General features: G+C 40.9%; 2 protein-coding genes across 4 annotated transcripts in view; both read right to left on the bottom strand.

The window, feature by feature from the left end:
- The window catches only part of hoxb3a (homeobox B3a), a 61,974-nt gene extending 40,920 nt beyond the window's left edge, over window positions 1–21,054 (bottom strand). For 2 of the 3 annotated variants that reach the window (XM_030141866.1, XM_030141870.1), the window contains exons 1-2: window positions 20,931–21,054; window positions 8,396–8,765 (exon numbers count right to left, since the gene is read on the bottom strand). The gene's annotated coding sequence lies outside the window, so the exon portion shown is untranslated. Of the gene's footprint in view, window positions 1–8,395; window positions 8,810–20,930 lie in introns of those variants that run through there. The other variant, XM_030141867.1, reaches the window with a different exon arrangement.
- Window positions 10,649–14,995, bottom strand: hoxb4a (homeobox B4a). Its single transcript, XM_030141871.1, has 2 exons — window positions 14,154–14,995; window positions 10,649–12,747 (listed from the first exon to the last, which is right to left on the bottom strand). Exons 1-2 carry the CDS (start codon window positions 14,641–14,643, stop codon window positions 12,434–12,436), a joined length of 804 nt encoding a protein of 267 aa, XP_029997731.1. The 5' UTR covers window positions 14,644–14,995; the 3' UTR covers window positions 10,649–12,433.
- Window positions 21,055–21,585: the final 531 nt, after the last annotated feature.

Raw genomic sequence — 21,585 nt, 5'->3', positions numbered from 1 at the left:
CTTTGAGATCATGGGGGTCTCATGGTCCGTGATGGATTAAGACAGGTAGATTCTTCCTTTTCGTTAAACATTAACTAGGCTTTAAATTTGAAAAAAAAAAGAGGGAGAGAAAGTGGAAATGTCTTTTTGTTAAGATGTAGAATGGCTGTAAAATTAAAGAGTCCGAGACCTGATAAGGTGGTTTCGTTGTTCGTTTGAAAGCCTAAACTGCTATATTACTATTATTATTATTATTATTATTATTATTATTATTATTATTATTATTATTATTATTATAGACTGATCAGAGTGGGAAAGGAATAGAGATAGTGAGTTGAGAGAGTAGCAGGGAGAGGGGAGATTGATTTACCACGCGGCGACATCTCGCCTTTTACAGCGGCTCGTAAATCTGTCTCAAGACGGCAGCACGCACACAACCGGTTTTTGAAATATATTCTCCTGCGCGAGACGTGAGGTCTTCCCTCCGTAGTGGGACTGCGCCGTGAGACATCCCCGGACGGTCCCGAGAGCCGCGTGGCTGCGCCGGTAGAAGCGCAAACTCCCCTGGTGCTATTATTTTTATGATCTCCCTGTGTTTATTTATTTTTGTTGATAAAGACAAAACCCGTAAATCACTAACCCACAGGCTACATAAGATTTTAAAGAGTCTAATTAACATCTTTAAGGAACTGCTGCGTGTTTATCATTTACTAATGAGAAGGCGAGATCCATAATTGATATTGTAATCATATTTGAGATCCGTCTCTGTGTACTCTTAATAGGCTGCTGTTGACTGTGTTGTTGTCAGCCATGACAGGATCAATGACTTCTGAGCAATGTTCAGAATGTGTTTCCATTGTTCACTTCAGAATGGCAGCGACAGAGCCTGCTGCGTTACAGTGCAGATCCATTACACCGAACATGTTCGACTATTTAGTGCATTTACACTTCACAGGTTAGCTTCAAATGTCAGGTCATAAGCAGCAATATGATACAATAAAGCAAACAATATAAAGTGTCGTTGTCACGCTTTTATTGCTTACAGTAAGTGTGCATGAGGTTTGAATAACCTGATGTTGAGCTTCAAAACACTGTCACGTTTAACGTTAACATAAAACATAAAAGGGCTTATTTATAATGAATCCCTCCAGTGAAATGTTCCTCGTCATTCTGCTCTTTGTGTTTTTTTTTTATTTTTATTTTTATTAAACTTTATTATCAGGGTTATGGGGAAAAAAGGTCCAAAAAGGGCGTGCTTAACCTAATTTACCCTGTTTCAGTAACTAATATTTTCTTTTGAATAGGCCTCTCTGAGTGCTATCTTTGTGTGTTTCATTTGCTGTTATATGCGACATAACAGTCAGCATCATTACACAGACAGTGATAAGTGAAAAGCAACGTGGGCAGTGGGGTTGTTAAATACTTTACTATCAGCAATATAGTGTATTTTACTGGCCTAATGCCTTACCATTAGTCAAACAGGCCGCGGAAGCCTATTTATCACTCACATCTATAGAATATGAGCTGTGCTGTAACACAAAACGCCAGGTTCGTCATGACGCAGACCTGATTGTCTGTATTAAAAAAAAAAAAAAAAAAAAAAAAAAAAAAAAAAAAAAAAAAAAAAAAGCAACACCGACACTAATAATTCTACAATAAATAAATACTGGTCAACCCACAGCGAGTTTTAATTTATAGTGATTACTTAATTGATTTGACTGTATTACGCACCTTTATAAACGACACTTGAAATTGAATAAAACAATCTATTTCTTAGACAACAAAATGTAAAAGTATTCTATTTATGCATGTAGGCTACTTTTTCCACTTTTTTTTCTTTTACAAAAAGGGAATGGACTTGAAAGGTCATTCTTTCCTGTTTATTATATACAAAAGGGAATTAAGAGGTTTCCTAGTAAAACCTTAGGACATGTAAATCCGCTTGTTCACTTGTTAATGATTTAAAAATAACCGTTAATTATTAATATATAGCCCAGTGTTGTGCTGTAACAGCCTGACCCCATGTGAGCGCTCCAACTTGGCCCCATCATTTGGCTCTTCTGCTTTTAATACTTAATACGTGTCTACTTTTAGACGGTTCGCGTGCTCTCGTTTCCCGCTTACACAAGCGCTCTCACGCGCACACCCAGTAGCCTAGTGGAGAAAAAGCTCTGGCAGCCATATATCTCTGGTGACGACCTCCTCCTGCAGTCCGTGCGCCTTCCACCGTGACCTCCTCGGCTCCTCGCGCTCTCCGGAATAATAAATTTCTCGGGCAACGTGGCTGTAACGAGCGCGAGGGGGAGCAAAAAAAAGGAGGGGGGGGGGCGCGGGGCGATTTGTCTGGCAATTAGCAAACCACCGCGAGACTCCCCGGGCTAGAGAGAGAAACAGAGAGAAGGAGAGACCCGGTCCAATTCCTGCTTCGGGTTGTTTATTTCCTGTCTGAACACTGGGTTATGTGTTGGATAGAAGCTGCTGTCCCTCTCTCACATGCACGCGTAATCCCGCCGCTTCCTGTGTAAAGCTGGTGCTGAAACATCATCTCCATCAGCTGCTTCAAACATCTCAATGACAGCATCACTGTACAGCAGTTACAGCAGAGCAGCCCTTCTGTAAACCACAGGTCAGAGCGACGACCCCCGATTCACCCCCGTTGGTTCAGTTTTTTTTGTTTTTACTACACTTATTTAACTGCTAATCCCACTGAGATTACAAAAACAAGGACTTTTTTTAAGAACAGAGAGGATCATCATGGGACGGCAGTTAAACCACAGGGAAAAAATTAACCAGGGAAAACAGGAAAACTTCAAATCACAAGTAACGTGTAGTTGCACTGAATAAACTCAGTGGGTGGTTTTGTAGAAGCTGAGCAGCAGGAGTTTTAATTTAACAAGTGTGCTTTTAATGAACCTGCCTGTGCTCCGGGCAGAAATTAGATTTAGATTTTGCCCATTCAAGGTTTCAGGCTGAGAAACTTTACAAACAACTACATCGCGTTTCTGTTTAAGTCAATGAGGAGTAAAGAATTAAAACCACTAAGGCTCTCATTTAGGTTGAGCACATATTTATACGATTAGGTCACGTGACTGCCACATAACTCAACAAACTGCTTTGTTAAGTCTCATGAACATCAGCCCTTTCTTTAAGCACTGAAGTCGTCAAACCTCTACTGCAATGACGACAAATGTCTCCACATATTCAATATTAAGATGTTTAAATCTAATACATGTTCAGTCTCCAGTGTCTTTGCATGTATACATGCTAGTTCAGCTCATCTATACCATGCTATATCTTAAGATAACATAAATTACTTTTTTAAAACCCTAACCCAATTGTATTACAAAAGCAAATAAAGCAAATTTTAAGTTTTTATGAACAAACTAAAATCCTAAAAGATGGACTTATATTAGCTATAGGCTATCAACTGTTTTTTTTTTTTTTTTTTTTTAAATATATATATCATCTTTTGGAAGCCATCTTCCAATCTCTTTTTTTGTGTCATTCAAGTACATTATACTCCGATCTACATCTTTAAACAGAGATAAACACCCATGGAAACTTACAGTTCTTTGGCTCCTTTCTGGCTATTAAACATTCTTATTTCCTTAGTTTAAAAAAGCTATTTTCAGACAGTTCAGGCATCATATGTTCCATCTGATAGTAACTCATGTAATTGTACTGCTGTTCTGGTAAAATGAGTCAGGTAAAGGTATATTACACAGCAGGCATGACACCATGGTATCATATTTACACTTGTACCTAAAGATTTCTAACAATCCCAAAGGTGCAGTGGCCTCTGACCTTTTCATCTCTCATGTTAATGTAAATGATGGTATTGATCTCATCTGCTTGAGTGGGCTTTCTCTTGTTAGGCTCACAGAAATTACATGACAAGGAAAGAGTGATGGAGAGCTGTGTTTGGATACTGCAAAGACACTGCTTTGTACAGTATTTCTGTGAAATATATAAATAAACATCCTATTTTAGATCCTGGTAAAATTGCTATAACTGACACAAGTATTTTCTGTGCTTCATAACCACTTTCTCCTGCAAGATGCACCAAAAGTACTTTGGGAAAGCTCCTGTAGTATTTATTTAAGATGCAAGGTGAGTAATTTCAGTATAAAGCATTTGGCACGAGTGTAATACATATATGTGTAAGGTAATTAAGAGGACTAAGTTACTCATTCTCAAGAACAGCCATTAGCCTCAATCAGGGGACCTTTGGCCCCAAACAAGAACCTGATTTCCCCATTACTGAGTCTAATCAGTATTCTGTGTATGCTGTCTAAGATTCTAACCGAATATATAGACACTTACATGGATCTATACATCAGGTAAGCTGAAGCATAAATCTTTCAGTGGCTCTGGAGTACATATAATACTATTAAATGTTTCATGGCTCCAAAGGGTTTGGTAAAATATAAAATAGGAAAAAGCATCTTAGTGTTGGAAAACATCTTGGCAATAAAGACAGATTGGAACCAAACTAATCAACAGTATCCCCCACCATCTCCCCCCACCCCCCCTTATGCCACTGTCCCTTTGATTAATCAGTACGCCCAGGCACAGACACACACACACACACACACACCCACCACTCCTCCCAGCTGCAGGTCAGATTACCAGGCTGGAAAATGACCAGCAGCACCAGCCAAATGCTGCTGAATAGTAATGGCTGCAGCTCATTGAATAGCACAACCAGTGAAATGATCAGCATTCTATATTTCATTTGACTTCATCTTTTTTAATGTATTGCTTTTTTATGTGAATGACTTTGCCAAGGCATGTCAAAAAAAAAAAAAAAAAAAAATCAGTGCCATGTTTTGTCGGACGAAGTATGTCCTGCTCCTATTTATAACTCAGTGGATGAAAAGGTTGGGAAGTTGAAAACACTGCTCAGCAGCTTTTCAGTAAGGCAATCAGGAGGGGAAGGCTCTGTTTACACTCAGGGCCCAGTCTGTCTAAATACTGTTTGAGCCTGTCTAAAAGGCCTGCCTGATCCGATTCCCTCTTACAGCACATATTACAACTAGACCAATGCACAGCTTACATTAGAGTGTGCAGAGCTTTAGATGATTTAAAAATGGGGACTGCTGATACGGGCTGGGCAATAAGCAATAATCATCATTACTGCAATATAATTTAGTATTGTATTAGTTATCATTAGTGCAATATACTCTATTGTATTTTGGGGTTATAAGGTTTATTTGTCACATGCACAGTTATAGGCCTACATAGTACAATGCACATTGAAATTTATTCAGTTTGCATCGTCAACTAAAGGTTTTTTTGTCAGTGTTTTGTTGTTTTATGTAACTACAGTCATGCACATTTTGATGTTGGAGTAATATTTTAGCATTATAATTATTCTGAATGTTACACCTCTATATTTCTGAAATATTGCACATTGTCTGGTAAGGTTTAATCGTGTTTTGACCACAAGAAAAACTGCAAACAATCATCTGTTTTTTTAAACTGTCACTCAGGACTGAGTCAGTCCTTAAACTGAGGACAAATAATGATTTTTCATATAATGACATTAAACTTGCTATATGGATAACATTGTTGAAGGTAAAACATAAGTACACATAGTAACAACAGGTTTGTATTAGTATTTTTGCGGCAAACCAGGAACAACAACAACAACAACAACAATCAGCCGCGGCGGGCTACACGTGTGAGAAAACTGTGACCTGCACCTTTATTTCTTTTTCACAATACAGAAGCTTCAATTGCTTTCAGTCGTTCCTGCAATGATTATAAAGCACAGTAATACTGTGCTCAACAGAAAATTTCACTCCCGATGCTCACCCCACGCCATGTCCAATACGCCAGCCAAGGAGGACAGGTGAGTGCAATTACAAATAACCACTTGTGACACACCCACAGTGACACACCCCTCACCCGAGCACCAATGCACTGTACAGACACAAACCAAACCCACGAATACAAAAAGAAAACTTACATATGGCTCCTACAAGTATGTCAATTAAAGCCACATGGGTACAAATTTGTAGTCATATTTGCATATTTTCCTTTAGGCTTGACAAAATTAGATTATGAATTTGTCAGGATCATTAAATTGATGTTGGGGAGTCAGGGCACCAAATGGTGGCTTTCTAAAAGCGTATATAATGACTATGTTTTAATTTTTCTAATAGGAAGGTGAGATTTGCGATTGTACAGCCAAATTCACAAGTATCAAGTTAAACAAAATGTATGATACTCTTAAATCTAGACTTAAATGGACAAATCAGTCAATCAAAAATGTGGAATTGGATATCAAGCTAAACCTTTGGAGTCTGGGTAGCTGTGGATACAATTTTCATTTTTCTACAGTATTATTTTCCTTCAAACTAAGTAATGCCAATTTAGAAGCCTAATACTAGACACCAGCTGGAACCAAATTCTGCTGATACCACTAGTTTGTAAAATGTCTCATCAGCGTGATTCACAGATCAATCTCTACTTGTAACACCTTGAATTTCTCCAACCAGAAACAAGCTACAGCTGTTAACTTTGTTCTCTACATGCTCAACCAGATTGTCCTTTTACTTACAAAAAAATAATTAATGCAGAAATCCTCCGACATCCTCAGTTCCAGGACTGTAAAATAGGAAAACTGTTTCATAAGCTAAAAATAGAAGTCACTGACATGAATCAAAGTGAAGCTAAGGTACATGAGACTGGCGATACTGACATGACCTTTACTTTTTTTTTTATTTGTGTGCTCACCAGTTGTTCAAATCAACCGATTTTAACTGTGGAACACCATATATCATGACACGATTATATTTGCCAAGGCGTTGAAAATTTCATGTCGCGTTATGTCATTTAACCACAAACTGAAACTAGGTTTAATAGATGGAGGTAAAGTTTGCTCTTCTACATTTGGACCCGACTAAACAGACTGCCAGTCAGCTCTGGCCTACGCATGACCCCTGTCTATAGGAGGAGGGTTTACTTGAGCTTGTCTGGTGGTGTGGGAGCGGACAGCGCACTGTCACCCCGGTGCCCAAGAGATACAGTGCCCTGAACTCGGCCTGTTATGACTGAGTGGCCCGGGGGGTCCGGAGGTCTGGGAATGTCCAAGTGATGTGAGGGTTCCATCAGCCTTGGGAGGTCAAGGGGGACCCAGAGTTGGTGGGAGTATGGGAGCAGCGTATGTGTGCGTAGGAGGTGGGGGAGAGGGGGTAAGCACGGGTCAGCCTCTGGCTTCAGAGCCAGTGGACCTCATCGGTCAGAAAAACGTGTCCCCTGGTTGAACCCTCTCTGGCCGCAGCTTGGCCATTCCGCTGCCCCTGCATGACCATCGATTTTTTCCCTCTCTGCCTTCCCTTCGATACCCACCGCTAATATTTCTGACATTAGTTTCTCTTACTTCTCCACGCATCACATCACGCCACGGCCTGAGCCCTGAGAGGCCAGAGAGTGTCCACCACACCCACTACCCCTTTCTTTTTAATCCCGGTCGGATTGATTTCTGAGGGGTCAAACAGGAGTGAATGCGCGTCCTGAGGGCCGCTGCTGCTCGGCTCAACAGAGCCGAGACCGGAGCGGACTCAGCTCGACCCGCCGATCGTTCGCAGTTCATTTGGAAAGCCTCGCAGATCGTTTGTTTTCAAGCTAAATTGTTTTGGAGCGCAACCGAGAGAGTATCCATTAACCAGCGCTCCCCTAGTTCTTTTAATTTTTCTTTTTCACCCTCCCTCCTCCCTCTGTGTCCCTCTCTCCAATTGAGCGCCGTATTTTTCATATTCCCACGGCAGTCTCTGTGTTTGCACCTGGCTGACAGCGTACACGCGCACACACACAGTATCTCATTATAAGCTATAGGCCTTAAACCACTGCAACACTTTATAACCAAGGAAAGCCAAGACAAAATGCATAATAAGCTCTGGATGAACCAGGAATTATTCACATGGGCTACTCTGTCATACATTAGGTACAACATTTCTGAATTTTTTCCAATGATAATATGAACCTGAATATGCAACTGTGCAACCAAAAGTCCTCATAAGCCCAGACAATTGAATTCACACACTGATCATCTTAAAAATATATTTAAAAAATAACTGGTACCAACATCCCGTGCATAAAACGTCAATGATACAGTGATGCACAAATAAATAAAAGGGGATGGAAACTGTTGTCAAAGCTGTCATCTGTGACTGTATATACCCTGAATCCAAACACTCACACCCACACAGACACACACCTTTCAACACAAACACCAAAAGTCTGAAAAATCAAAGCCCCGAGGCCACACATGCCCCCATCTCCTGACCTCGCCAAATGCGCAGGGGGCAATAAAACCATAAAAACGCCACAGAGCCATCACAAAACAGCCAAGCAAGAGAGTCAACGATAGAAACGGCAGGAAAATTCAATTCCCAGTCCTCTTTCTTACCTTAGACGACACCACTTGCAGCAACCCCTGGGCCATCTTCTTCTTCTACGCTGTGAAGCCTCTCTGACTGGTTTGTTGGGTGATTCTTTGGAGGGATTTTCCTTCTTTCCAATAAGGAAGAAAAAGTTTTTTTCTTATGCTAGGATACTTGTGGGGTGTAAAAAATAGCTGGGTGGGAAGGGGAGGGAATGTATGAGTGTTTATGTGTGAACAAAGTTGTGTGCGTGTGAGAAAGGGGGGTGGAGGAGAGGGGGTGGAGGAGGGGGTTGTCTTCCAAGTGTCTTCCAAGACGTCTTCTTTTTCTTCTTCTTTTCCTCTTGTCTGGATGTTTCTTTCTCACTCTCTCTTGGCAGAAGGGTCTTGTGTGTGGCTGCCGAGATGACAATAGAGAAGCAGAAGAAGGGAAAAAGAAGTGTTTAAAGAAGAACAAATGATTAATGATTTTTCTTGTATAATTCTCGCATTTTTCTTGAAGATCATCCCCCCCCTTGTCTTGTTCAGAAAATAATGGCGGTGAACTTTTTCAATGGTGTGTGTGTGTGTGTGTGTGTGTGTGTGAGAGAGAGAGAGAGAGAGAGAGAGAGAGAGAGAGAGAGAGAGAGAGAGAGAGAGAGAGGTGGTGATGGTGGTAAAAAAAAAAAAAAAATCTGCTCCCATTCACAGAAGCAGCAGAAGGGACCAGCTGATAAAGGAGGCTAAAAAAGAATAAGGATTCCTTAGTGGATTTTATTGTGAGCGGTGTCACCCCGCACGCAAATTCATTTATTTCATCTTGAACTGTGACTGCTCAGGGGGCTTTAGGGGTTATTGTGAAAGCACATATGTGGGTGCCTGTGTGTGTGAATATTGTGGAGGGGGGATGCTGTTTAGATGCTGCAGTATATGACGATTGCAGCATTCGGACACAACTATTATCCCGTGTGAGGAAATGTATACTGGAAAGAGGAGAGTGTTAAATCATACCCAGCAGAATTAAACATAAACAAATACATATATGTAAGCTTGAGATTGACTTCAGACTAGTGTTCAGTGGTACATAAAGAATCAAATAAAAATATGTGTCCCAATAATGAAACACTGAATCATTAGGAAAGCAGGTTAAGAAGATTGGAGTCATGCTTTTTACGCAAACTGAGCTGACGTTGGCGCAATGCGCATTGGTTTTTAGAACACATGTGTATAGTTTGATAGGAGGGCGGGTTTTTTGCGCCAGAGGAGCCTTTCATAAATAGGAAGAAAACAGATAAATGGGCAGAGGGAGTCTCTGTGGCAAGAGGCCCAGGGAGAAATCAACCAACAAGTAATAGGGAATCTTCTCTGGGCCGAGGAATACGAGGGGACCAATTTGGGGGGCACACTTTTTTTGTTTAAAGTTCATCGAGAGGAATGCTATTTTCTCGTTCTCCCCCCTTTGCTCTATATTTTTCGATACCTGCTCTAAGAAAAGAAAATGAAAATTAATACGGGAGCCGCGCCTTACAAAAGGAGCCATTCGTCTTGTTGATTATCTATTTGGTTGTCAGGGTTTGAGCTATGGCGCCGGGCCGCTCCCTTTTTGTAATATATAAAAAATAAAACACACATGCGCGCACTCCAGCGGTCCGCAAAACACTGACAGAAAAAAAACTGTTGTGCGAAAATTACACTCATTAAAGTATTAAAAGACCACGAACCGAGAAAGTATTTTTTTAAGAAGCAAAAAACTAAGGTGGCGAAAGAAGAGGAGAGGAGGATGGGGGGTGGGTGGTGGTGGTGGTAAGATACGAGCCGGGGCCGGTTGCAGGCGCGTCTGAGCAGCCGTTAAATTAACGGGAGAATGGGAGTGAAACGGAGGGACGGTTTGTGATTTAAAACGAGATTACAGGACGTAATGTACCAAGATCACTCACGGCTGGGACAGATTAATCATCGCAGGCTCCTGATTTTTGAAGACAGGTCGCTGTGCGTTTTGGAGGAAAAAAACCAACACTGAAATGAAATGAAAATATTTATTGTGTGCGCATGTATGAGTACGTCCAAGCTGCCTTTAAATACAGCAAATACAGGGGGAGAAGACCAGGGCATTTTCCTGTGTTAGATGCTGTTAGATGCAAAGCAAAATGAAAACGATTCTATTATATATGGAAGAAAACAGAAATTTAATCAGGAAACATGAATTCATTCAGACATATGCGGATTTAAACCTGGGAATATTCTATCGGCACCAATGAACCGTGAATATCAGGAAGGAAATGAGAAGAGAGAGAAAAGGGAGAGTTTTCAGCCATTTATTTAAATTTCTATGAACTATTTACAAAAAATAGGAAGGTAAACACTGAGGGGCATAAGCGAGAAAAGGAGCAACGTACAAGGTAACACATGTTCAACAATACCACCATTATTACCATTCTCATTATTATTATTATCATTATTATTATCATTATTATTATTTTCATCAATACCGATAGAAACTGATCTTTGGAATGTAAATAAAATAACATAGATTTAACAAAAAGAACATTTTCAGAATTAAATATCTAAAAAGTGGCACAAAGAGAAAAAGAGGAGAGGGAAAAAAATAGAAAAATAAATCAACACAATTCAGACATGCAATAATAATAATGCTCCTTATTTTTTTTCTGAATGTCCCTGGCTAGAACAAATGCTTTTTTAATTAAATTACATTTTTTGTTTAAATTTCACGTACAAGAAATTAATAGCGCTTTATGTTATCCAGGTAATAATAATAATTAATATAGTAACTTGTCACACAATTCCAAAAATATAAAACCTTGAATAGCAGTCACTTCATTAGGCCTATACGAGCAAGAGAAAAGAAGATGACCAAATAATAAAAGTATATGTAAGTACAACTGAGGTAATAGGTCGTACATTGTATAGTGCTGCGTTTATAATGTGTTCATATGTATTTTCTCGTAACTGGGTTTTGGTTTGAAGTATTATAATGTTCTGTTTTAGGCAGCTTTAAAAACCCTGTGTGGTTCGTAGTGGAAAAAAATGCCTTAATTTAACTTTATTCTATTTTAATCACCCTGTTAGTCTGTGCTTCCCTGTATATATAACATCACAAGTGAACAATCTGCGGACCACATAAATGCTCCATGACATTCTCAGCAATAACAGCATCATTGTACAATCAACACGTAATTAAAAAAATAAAAACAAAAGCAAAACCAAACAAACAAACAAACAAAAAAACCCTAGAATTAAAATTTAAAAAGCTATTTTTGTCAATAAACAAAACAAACTGTTATAATTAAGAGCAAGACAGAAATCTGTCCGGTGTCGTTTTGGAGGTGAGTTAGGTTATACTTGATGTTAGAATACTTTAAGGATAAAAGTGTGTGGCGGGGTTTAACAATACTTCTTTTGACGAAACGATAGTTCCATTAATTTACGCGTGTGTGTGCGTGTGTGGGGTTGGGTAGTGGTTTTGGTAAGAGAGAGAGAGAGGGGGGGGGGGTAATGGGTAGAGCTGCGGTTCACCCCTTTTTTCTTTGTACCCGCAGAGTAAACATGACAAATGGGGCCCGAGTTTGGCATGATTAAAGATGAAAACGAGGATCCATCTTCACCAAAAAAAAAAAAAAAGAGTAAAGAAACCATACACACTCACACACACGGGCTGGTTATCTTCTGACTATACCGTCACAGAGAGAAAGAGAGAGAGCGTAGTATAAAAAGAAAGCCGAGAGAGACAGAGGGGACAGAAGCATAAAGCAGCTCTATCGTTTTCTCAGTTCTTTCAGGCTCCTTCTTCACCTACTTTCTGTTCATTTAATTTTTTATGAATGGGAAATCTCCCTCTCTATTCTCCTCCCACGTCCTAACGTCATATTTATAGTGAGGAACATCAGTATAGATCAGGCCGCACACGCAGCAATGACATCCTTTCTCCATCCAAAGCAAAGGCGTTAATCCGGTCCAAAAGTGCAGGTTTCCGGGATTTCGAAGCGTATAGCTGCCGCGTCGGCGTTCAGTTTGTGAAACAAAACAGGGTAAAAGGGAAGGAAGACAAGAGGATCTAGAAGAACCGGGCTATAGGGGTCCGCTAGAGCGGTTCTGGGAGCCAGTTAGAACCTGTGAGTTTGTACTATTGGTGTTGCTGGTACTGGTTCCGGAGCGGACCTTCGTGTTTGGCAGCTTGTGATCTTTCTTCCATTTCATTCTTCGGTTCTGGAACCAGATCTTGATCTGGCGCTCTGATAGACAAAGCGTATGGGCTATCTCCACCCTGCGCCTGCGCGTCAGGTACCGATTGTAGTGGAACTCTTTCTCGAGCTCCAGGACCTGCTGGCGCGTGTAGGCTGTCCGAGATCGTTTAGGTTCTCCTCCTGTGTAGCTTGAACTCACTGTGGGGAAAAGCAAATACATGGTCATGATAACATAACAACCAAATACATGTCATATTAAAGCATATGGAGGTAAATACAAGGACAAATAAACACAACATTCACAATCATATGACCACCACCAACAATAATAACAGACTAATAATAATAATAATAATAATAATAACACTGAGTCCTACAGCAAATGCTTTTAAATTACCATCAGAAGCCACAATAAATTAAAAACACTTTAAGTGGAAAAAGCTGCATCAAATATTTTTTAACTGAGGCTTAGGTGGTCTGTATAAAGAAGACGACCACGGGTCTGTGCTCGCCTCTGTATTTTCAGTGACCATGTTGTCAGGTGTCATTTTCTGGCCCTGCGGCGATGTGACTCACCGCACATCCAGCCTGACGCTGGTGTCCAAATGTTGTGATCTGACAGCAAATCGGGGGCCCGAATCTACTGTTCTGACACGTCTACACACGCAGGCATGTATGAGCAGAGTAGAAATAATAAGAGGGGCTGCAGAGAACGCGGCACTGAGCAGTTCAGAGCCCTCATTTTCCAATGATTTTACGCACAGATGCCACGGTGGAAAGCGAAGACGGTGGCATTGTATCCGCTGTATAAGCTGTTGGAGAATAAAGGTCGTGGCGTGGGGAGGTGTAGCAGCTACACGACGACACTGAATGGTCTGGGTAATGATTCAACAAACCTCCTAAAAGAAAAACAACCAGAGTAAAAAAAGTGCTACAACACTGTCCATTTTTTCATAACACAAAACGCAATGACTTTTCTTTCCGAACCACTATTGCATTACAGTGACTTTGCATTTTTTTTTTCTGTTGTAGCTGCAAAAGACATGCAGTTCTCCCAGTACTAGTCAATAGGCAGCAGGTCTGTTATATCATCAGAGAGGAGCAATAGACTGGAGCTATTCGGGTTTAACATTAGTGTTTTACGGCCGACTCCATAAACATGAATATTTCAGCTGCTATAAAACTTTCCCTCCCCTGGAACTACGAGTGGGGTAGGAAGGCTCGACAGAGTAAAGTACATCGTTTATATAACCCGACCACTTAAAATCAAATTACCAAAGCATAAAAGCTAACTTATGGTCTCGGTCCGAGTTGTCATAAGGCGAGGAATTAGAGCAGACGAGCTGGAGATCGGACTTCAAAAGGCACCTCAGCAAAGAGGTGTAATAAAAATTTATGGAGGGTGTAATTATATTGGCCCAGCAAACAGACGATCGTAAATCTTGACCCAAGGGCTACTCTACTGTTTCCAGCAGAAAACAGGGAGGGGAAAGCCGTAGATTTTGACGGTGGACACCTAGCTGACTCCAAAGGCGCACGGCACAAAGGCGCAGCGAGAGAGTGAGTGGGAGAGAGAGAGAAAGAAGTTTGCATGCAGCACTTACCGATGTTTACATGGACTTTCTTCATCCACGGGTAGACTACCGGGTCCTTACGAGTGCTGGCGGGGGACGAAGAAGTGCTTTGGCTGTGGGGCGTTTGACCGCAAGACGGAGGCGGAGGAGGGCTGGGTGTCACCGATTCGCAGCGGTGGCTCTGCTCCGGGACGACGGCGGCGTTTGTACTGGTGGTGTTCGGGGGGAGAACGTGACCCCGAGGGGACATCACCACCGAGGCTGGCTGCCCTGCGCGCTGGCACGGCGTGTACGGCGGCTCGGCGCGCTGCTGCTGTGGCTGTGGGTGGTGTTGGTGGTGGTGCTGTTGATGGTGGTGGTGGTAGAGAGAGTCCGGCTGGAAGGCGGCTGGCTCCTGCCTCTGGGAGCTGTAATAGTCCGGAGAGTGGCTGGGTAGATAGTCACTCTGTGAGTATTCCTCGCACGGTGGGAACTTCGGGTCCACATAGTTGGAGTTGATCAAATAGGAGCTCATGGCCATTAATTTCAGTCTTTTTGTGGAATTGCACCTACTCGGAAAATATATAACTAAAATTTATATCTCATCCCTTTACTCTTCGGTTATTCCTGTTCCGTTGAACCCTCCTACTTTTCTGTCAAGTGAACAAAGTTAAGAAGCCACGTGACAGCAGTTGGCCAATGGCGCCGCTCCAGGACGAACCCCGGATAAGGAAATAGGATTAAGCATATACACGGCCCCAGCACGCGCATCATCATATGGCCTCAGTTTGTGGGCATTCACAGTCTTACAATACTTTGCCCTCTCCCTCCCCGGCTCTATTCTTTATGTCCTGCTCGCTCTCTCTTCACATTTCTCTCGCATGCGTCTCCCCCGAAGCCCAATCACAACAATAACAAAGCGCGTGCGACGAAATAAATTCTTGCTCCAGCTGTTGCCGCACTGAAGACGGGGATGACGCGCACGCATGGACACACGCGAGAGTACAGTACAGATGACAAGTAGGCCTACTACAAACCAACCCTTTCCCTCCTCTTACGCGTTTGGCTGGAACTTCAAATAGAAAAAAAGAAATAATGAGAACGGTGGAAAGCAGCAGAACGAAAGTGCTTGAGGGGATTTAAGGTGGCGCCTCTACCACCCTCACTGTGTATATTTGGGTGTGTGTTAAAACGTGCTTTCCAAAGCCTTTTCCTTTTTTTCTTCCCCTGTTCTTTTTTTTTTTTTTTTTTTTTTCTAAATCGCTAATAAAGAGGAGAGTGGCCTGAGCGGCTCCTGCGCCGCCACCCAGCAGCACCGTGTCAGAGATAAATCTGGCTTGTTTAGGATCGATAGAAAATTCATCAACTAATTCAAGTTCCAGGGCCTCCTAAATCACTTGCAGACCTTTGCATTAGGAACGAGCATCCAGCAGCATCGTTTCGCTTTTTTAAAACCAGTGTTTGGTTCCAACAGACTGTTCATTCCACATGTTCAACTCTTCTTGCATGGTAATTCAGCCGTTCAGCCTTTTGCCTCACATTTATAAACAGTATTTATTGCCCCTTCCGCCACTTCTGCCCCGATATTAACATCACTGGCATAGTAAGTCCAAATCCACTCGCAAACATATGCCACATCCAAAGTGCGAGGCTGCTTTTTTGCCCTTGAGCTGTGCATTAGCAGGCAGAGATATAACGCTCTTTGTTTTCCATTTCCCCAGCCGTCCCACTCGCACAAGGAGCAACATACTATTATACACTTGTTTATTTTCTCCTCTCAAATACTAACGCTGATGTAACATTCACCAGAGCTCACACCTCCACCTACATCAGCTACAAATAGGACTGCATTTAAACACAACACCCATATCATCATATACTCTGTAATGCACACGAAATTAAAAAAAAAAAAAAAGTGCAAAAAAGACATATAGCATTTGCCAAAAATACAAATGAAAGCATATACAAGTAGAACACAACTGGACCAAAATGAAGCTGTGGACGTTACAGATGCTCACACGCAGAGGGAAGATGATGGAGACATCCAGCATCCTTTGTTTCTAGAAAATTGACCGTCTCAAAATCGAAACCTCACCCCCCACACACATACACACATAACCTGCTCACTCCACCCCACCCTTACTACGCTTTCCTCCTGGATGAACAGTAAAAGGCGGCCGCATCATTTTTCAACCAGACAAATAATAAATAAAAAAGAGTCCAATTCAACCTGGAGTTGGCCTTTAAAAGTCTGAGGTGGTTTGACGATCGAAAGAAAAAAAAATCACTTTGTAGAAAATATATGAGCTGAGACGGACTTAAAATAACCAACAAAGCGCTAAAAATACTTGTATGGAATTTATAAACGAAACATCACACTTAAATGTATTTTTCCCACCGCATATAAACAAAATAAAACATAAACCAGCGACCAGCAACAGATTTGAACGCATTACAACCCAATAATAGCGACTAAAGGCCTTTCTTTGCCTGCATTGGATCCATCGCTGCCGTCGCGTATAAATCCACTATATACTCCCCTAGAAGCGAATTTGTGATTGTTTAAAGGATTTTCACACAAATCCGGATCTACAGGGTAGATATAGAAGACAGCGGCTCTCTGGAGGCACAAGCTTTACGCACCGTCGATAGACTTTTATTGCTTTCATAAACTCCCTGTCTTTTATAGCCACCGCTGGAAAATGTTCATCTATCTGTACTATCTCTGACCCCCTGACTCTCTTTCTCACTTGCTGGTGGGAGTCTGGGAAATGAAGTTACAATAGCATGTTTCCTGTAAGACAATATTGCGGATTAAATAGCCTATTCGTAAAGAACCCAAAGAAAAAATAAGGCAAAATGAAGAAAAAAAAAAGTCTTTAATTTGTCTTTTTTTTTTTTTTTAGCTTCACGTGTAATGGAAATGTAATGATACATGAATGGTAACTCTATGATGAAATAAAGGTCCAAACACTGCAATAATTAAATGCAAAACATCGAAATAATACTATAAAACCAAGGCCTATTGTCATAAATTCGTTGCCAACTGGCATTTTCAATGAACGAGTTTTAAAAACGGAAGGCGGTATTTTAGGCCCAGATAATTTTAGGCTACAAAGATAGCAAAACAGTATTAAATTAAATATGCGAAATATTATTGGTTAAATTGGTTGAAGCGACATACTACAGAACACGAGAAGAAAGTCACAAAGGCAACCATCTCTAATTTTTAGCATTTATTTTGTTTTAATATTTTTACGGTTAATTTCAGAACTTAATTTAAAAGGAAGAAAAAAAAAATCCATGCACGTAATACCCCCCCCCCCCAAAAAAAAAAATCTAATTAGAAATAAAGTTGCAATTACTTGGAAAAGGATGAGAAACGGAGAAGAAAAAAAAAAACAAAACTTGGCAGCCCTGAACGTAGACGGTTCTACTAGAATGAATTTAATGAAAGGAGAAAAAAAAGACAAATTACTTGGCACGACGGGGAAACACTGTCCTATCAAAAATGTTCTGAATGATGCGACTGAAAAATAGATGGAGCAATGAATAAAGAAATAAAAGCATTTCAATGTGTATTAAATGAATTGCAATCCATCTAAAAAAAAAAAAAAAAAACAAACCCAAAAAACTCTGATTTAATCTGATCTAACTGAATGAAATTTACCATCAAAAAATAAATACTACACTCTATCTATCTATCTATCTATCTATCTATCTATCTATCTATCTATCTATCTATCTATCTATCTATCTATGATTTAATCCATTTATCCATTAATTGTTTAAAATCTGCTTTTAGTTCATGTCATGTAACACCGCTCTGAGACAAATCAGGGACGAAATAAACCACATATCGATTCACATGTTAGACGTGTTCTGCTCGCGTTGCATTTTGGGTGTTTTTCACATAGAATTCCCGTTGTATTCTCAGTGTAATTTCTATCATGGTGTCACGCTACTCCTTTGTTACTCCCCGCATTGATTTTGTGACACTGACACTCTTTCTCCAGCTCCCGTTTCCTCCAAAAATTGCTCATACATCACCCGGACCTGGACAACAAAAGCGAGGAACATGGAGAATCTTTAGGCCGCAGGAGGAATCACTGTCACCGCAAAAAACCTGCTTCAGCTCTGTCTTTCTGCATCTAGTTAGTGAATAGCATATATATAGCATATAGGCTTCCAATGTCCCCTATTCTGCATCACAAAATATTCTATTCCATTCTATTGTGTTCCGTTGTGTGCAGGTGTGTGCTCATGTCACCTTGACCTCCCTCTCTGCTGCAGGTCATCTCAGGTATCGATCAAGGTGTGTTGTCTGTCTGACTGCGCCACTTCCTTTAACCCTCTGTCAAGTTTGTCAGCAGCCCCCCCAATCACCACTTCCGGCTACAGGTAGAGGTCAATGTCCAATAGGAAGATCCACACACGCTCGGAAACATTTAAACAATAAAGGAAAAAGGTTATGATGTGCTGGAAAGATTAGGCCTGTATTCCTAAAGGCAGCTTTCATTCGTTGGTCTATTCTTTCAGCCCTTTATTCGAGGGTTTAGCTTCTTTAAATAAAATAAATCCTGGCCTGTCATGCAGCTAAGGACCACTTCAACAACACCTGACAAACCAGCCTGTCTTGTTTTCTCTGAAATGGCGCACTATAAACTTGCAGGAGAAGACTTTGGTTGTAATATCAGGATAAAGTGAAGTGAAGACACAGATCCAGAGATACAGTGGCAGACACAGCGGATGACATACGGCGAGGATACAGCAGTGCAAAAGGTCAACGCATCTGGATTTGAAACATGTGGTTGTGTGTTTTATTGCGGGTCAGTTCCGTTTACAGCTCAAACACCAACAGCGAGGTAGCAGTGGAGGAGAAGAGGGGCTAAAATAAAGAGAAGAGGCAATAAAATATTCAGAGAACGGAAGCGGGTCGGAGTGAATAAATAACTTTTAACCACTTTCTCACTATTTACAACCCCCTTTACGACCTTTTCAGCGAGTGAGTCTGGCAAAGCAGCTCACAAAGCTACAGAAAAGCAGCAGAAAAGCTGCGATAAACCTTTCGCTCCTATTACCTCTCTTTCGACCACAAATTGGGACTTAAACTCTCTGAAATGGACGATTTTGAACATGCGTTAAGGTAAGATTTCAGCTAAAATGTAAGACTAGAAGCTGCATAAAGCAGCCTATGTAAGAACCGTAAAATAAGTTGAAATCTTTATAATAATACAATAAGTAATAGAAACTATGGCCTGTAAGGATGGATAGAGTTGTTTTTTTTAAACAACAGGCCCGCGTTAAAAATAAGGCCACAATGTGAAAAGCTAAAAGACCATATTGAAGGGTTAAACGGCCATATTATCTTCAACGCCCAGGCTTGTCAATGCTCTGAAATATTACTGAGGTGAAAGACAGAAGAAAAATGTTTTTCCTCCTTTGTGCAGTGTGAAAAATAAGTCGAGCTGCTTTATTGTGATGCAAAGTATTCGGACAGAGGGAGCGAAAAAAATGTGCCGCAGAGGCCTGGTGGCTTCGACTAGAAGTTGTGAATGTAAGCATGTGATTTTAACATACGGTTGCAATTTTATATAGGTCTATTTAATATTTTTGGCAGATTAGAAGATATCACTGCTCTGATGTTGTGAAAATCTACAATGCTCCTATTTTCAGTCTTTATTTTATAATACCCTTTAAAATTGAACTAAAAAAATATATATTTTTCTAAACACAATGTATCAGCTTTTACATGTTAGAAACATGCGTGCAGACTACAAAAAAAAAGTTGCGCATAAATATTGGTAGTCTCTAAAAAGCAACCCGTGTCATGTTAAAAAAAAAAGAAGAAACAAACAAATGGTCCCTGCAGAATTGTTTTCCACATGCAGCCTTACAATCAAAGACAGAGGACATTAGCAATCAGCAGAGAATAATAAACAGCCCTAACCACCGGCTTGCCGACAATTGCCAACACGTTTAATACAACCATGTGCTCGGAAACCACAAATGCGCATGGAAAATTGTAAAAAAAAAAAAAAAAAAAAAAAAAATAGAAAACGCAATACTGAGACTGTTTTGAATCAAACATGAGCAAAAACACTTCCTCCTCGTCAAAATATTTCTACCACATGAGGATCAGAACCTTCTTCTTTAAGGAATTTTAAAACAACAAACGTGAAAGCATTGTAGCAATCACAGCCAAAATAAATATTTGAATAAAGAAATAGAAATAATAAAGAAAAAATAAAGAAATACTTGCTCCTACATAAGTTAGAAGTAGCATAGAGGGGCATTTTGAGATTTCAGACTGAAGGGAGAGAAAGTTGTGCAGCGTGACCTTTAACCTTCTGACCACGACCTCGCCTTCACCCTCAGTAGCTATTTAGTGGTCGTCATGTAGAATGTCTATCTATCTATCTATCTATCTATCTATCTATCTATCTATCTATCTATCTATCTATCTATCTATCTATCTATCTATCTATAATAAATCCATAAATCTCGCAGAATCGGTAGAATTAGTAAAAACGAAAAGGCAAGGCAGATGTGGACGAAAATAAAGACAAGAATGGGGGACAGGGGGGACGTAGGGAAAGGAGGGGGGAACATGGCTTCTGACTGCAACACGTGGTCTTCCCCTTTTCCTCCCAGCGTGGGCAAAGCACCTGCCACACACACTCACACACATTTGCGCTGCTGGCATCGAAAAAAAACGAAGAAGAAGGAGCACACACACACACACACACACACACACACACACAGCAATATGCAAATTAGGCAGCTTCTTCTTCTTCTACAAGGCCATTTCTGTTTTTGTGTACTCACTCCTCTGTAGCTCGCCGGATCCGCCTCTCCTATGTGGCGTCGTCGTAACGTAGATTTCAACCATTTTCTACTTGTTAGAATGACATTGTCTTCTTTTCCGTCTTCGTCCGCTCGCAGCTCCGCTCCACTGTTTTTCTTTAAAAAAAAAAAAAAAAAAAAAGCCTTCCTGGTTCTGCATTTAAACCCCAATTTAGTCTTCTCTCCTCTTCTGACGCCACAGGTTTTTGACCTCTTCGGGATTCTTCGTGGCATTTTAAAAAAAAGTCATTTCCGTGGACACCCCCCCCCCCCATCACGTACACGCACGCGCGTAAAGACGCACCGGCTCCAGACGCCGATAAAGCTCAAGTCTTTATCCGAACCGAATCAAAACCCGACTTTAAAATTATGTGCCGAGTTTAAAGCCAGTTTAGGACGGAGATAGTCCAGTGAAAATAAAGGTGAGGCGTCATCAAACTTGAACGAGGAAAAGCCCCGTTCACCGGTGGCCGCTTTTCCCCCGGTGTTAAAGCGAGCTGTTTTGGGACTGATGGAGACCGAAGCAAAGGGCTGCTGTGGTGACTGTGGGCTCTTTAAGGCATTAACTGTTGTGTGTGTGTGCACGGACTCAAGTTTTCAAATTAATCTGCCAGTTTGGCACACTCTTTGTTTAACG

This window comes from Sphaeramia orbicularis, chromosome 8, assembly GCF_902148855.1.
Source record: "Sphaeramia orbicularis chromosome 8, fSphaOr1.1, whole genome shotgun sequence".
Taxonomy (NCBI): domain Eukaryota; kingdom Metazoa; phylum Chordata; class Actinopteri; order Kurtiformes; family Apogonidae; genus Sphaeramia; species Sphaeramia orbicularis.
This window is presented reverse-complemented; position numbering and strand designations above follow the sequence as displayed.

Excerpts from the sequence above, each read along its gene's own strand:
- hoxb4a (XM_030141871.1), bottom strand. The coding sequence starts at position 14,643 with ATGGCCATGAGCTCCTATTTGATCAACTCCAACTATGTGGACCCGAAG. Across the intron at positions 12,748-14,153 it reads GAAAGTCCATGTAAACATCG|TGAGTTCAAGCTACACAGGA; the intron begins GTAAGTGCTGCA and ends TTTTCCCCACAG.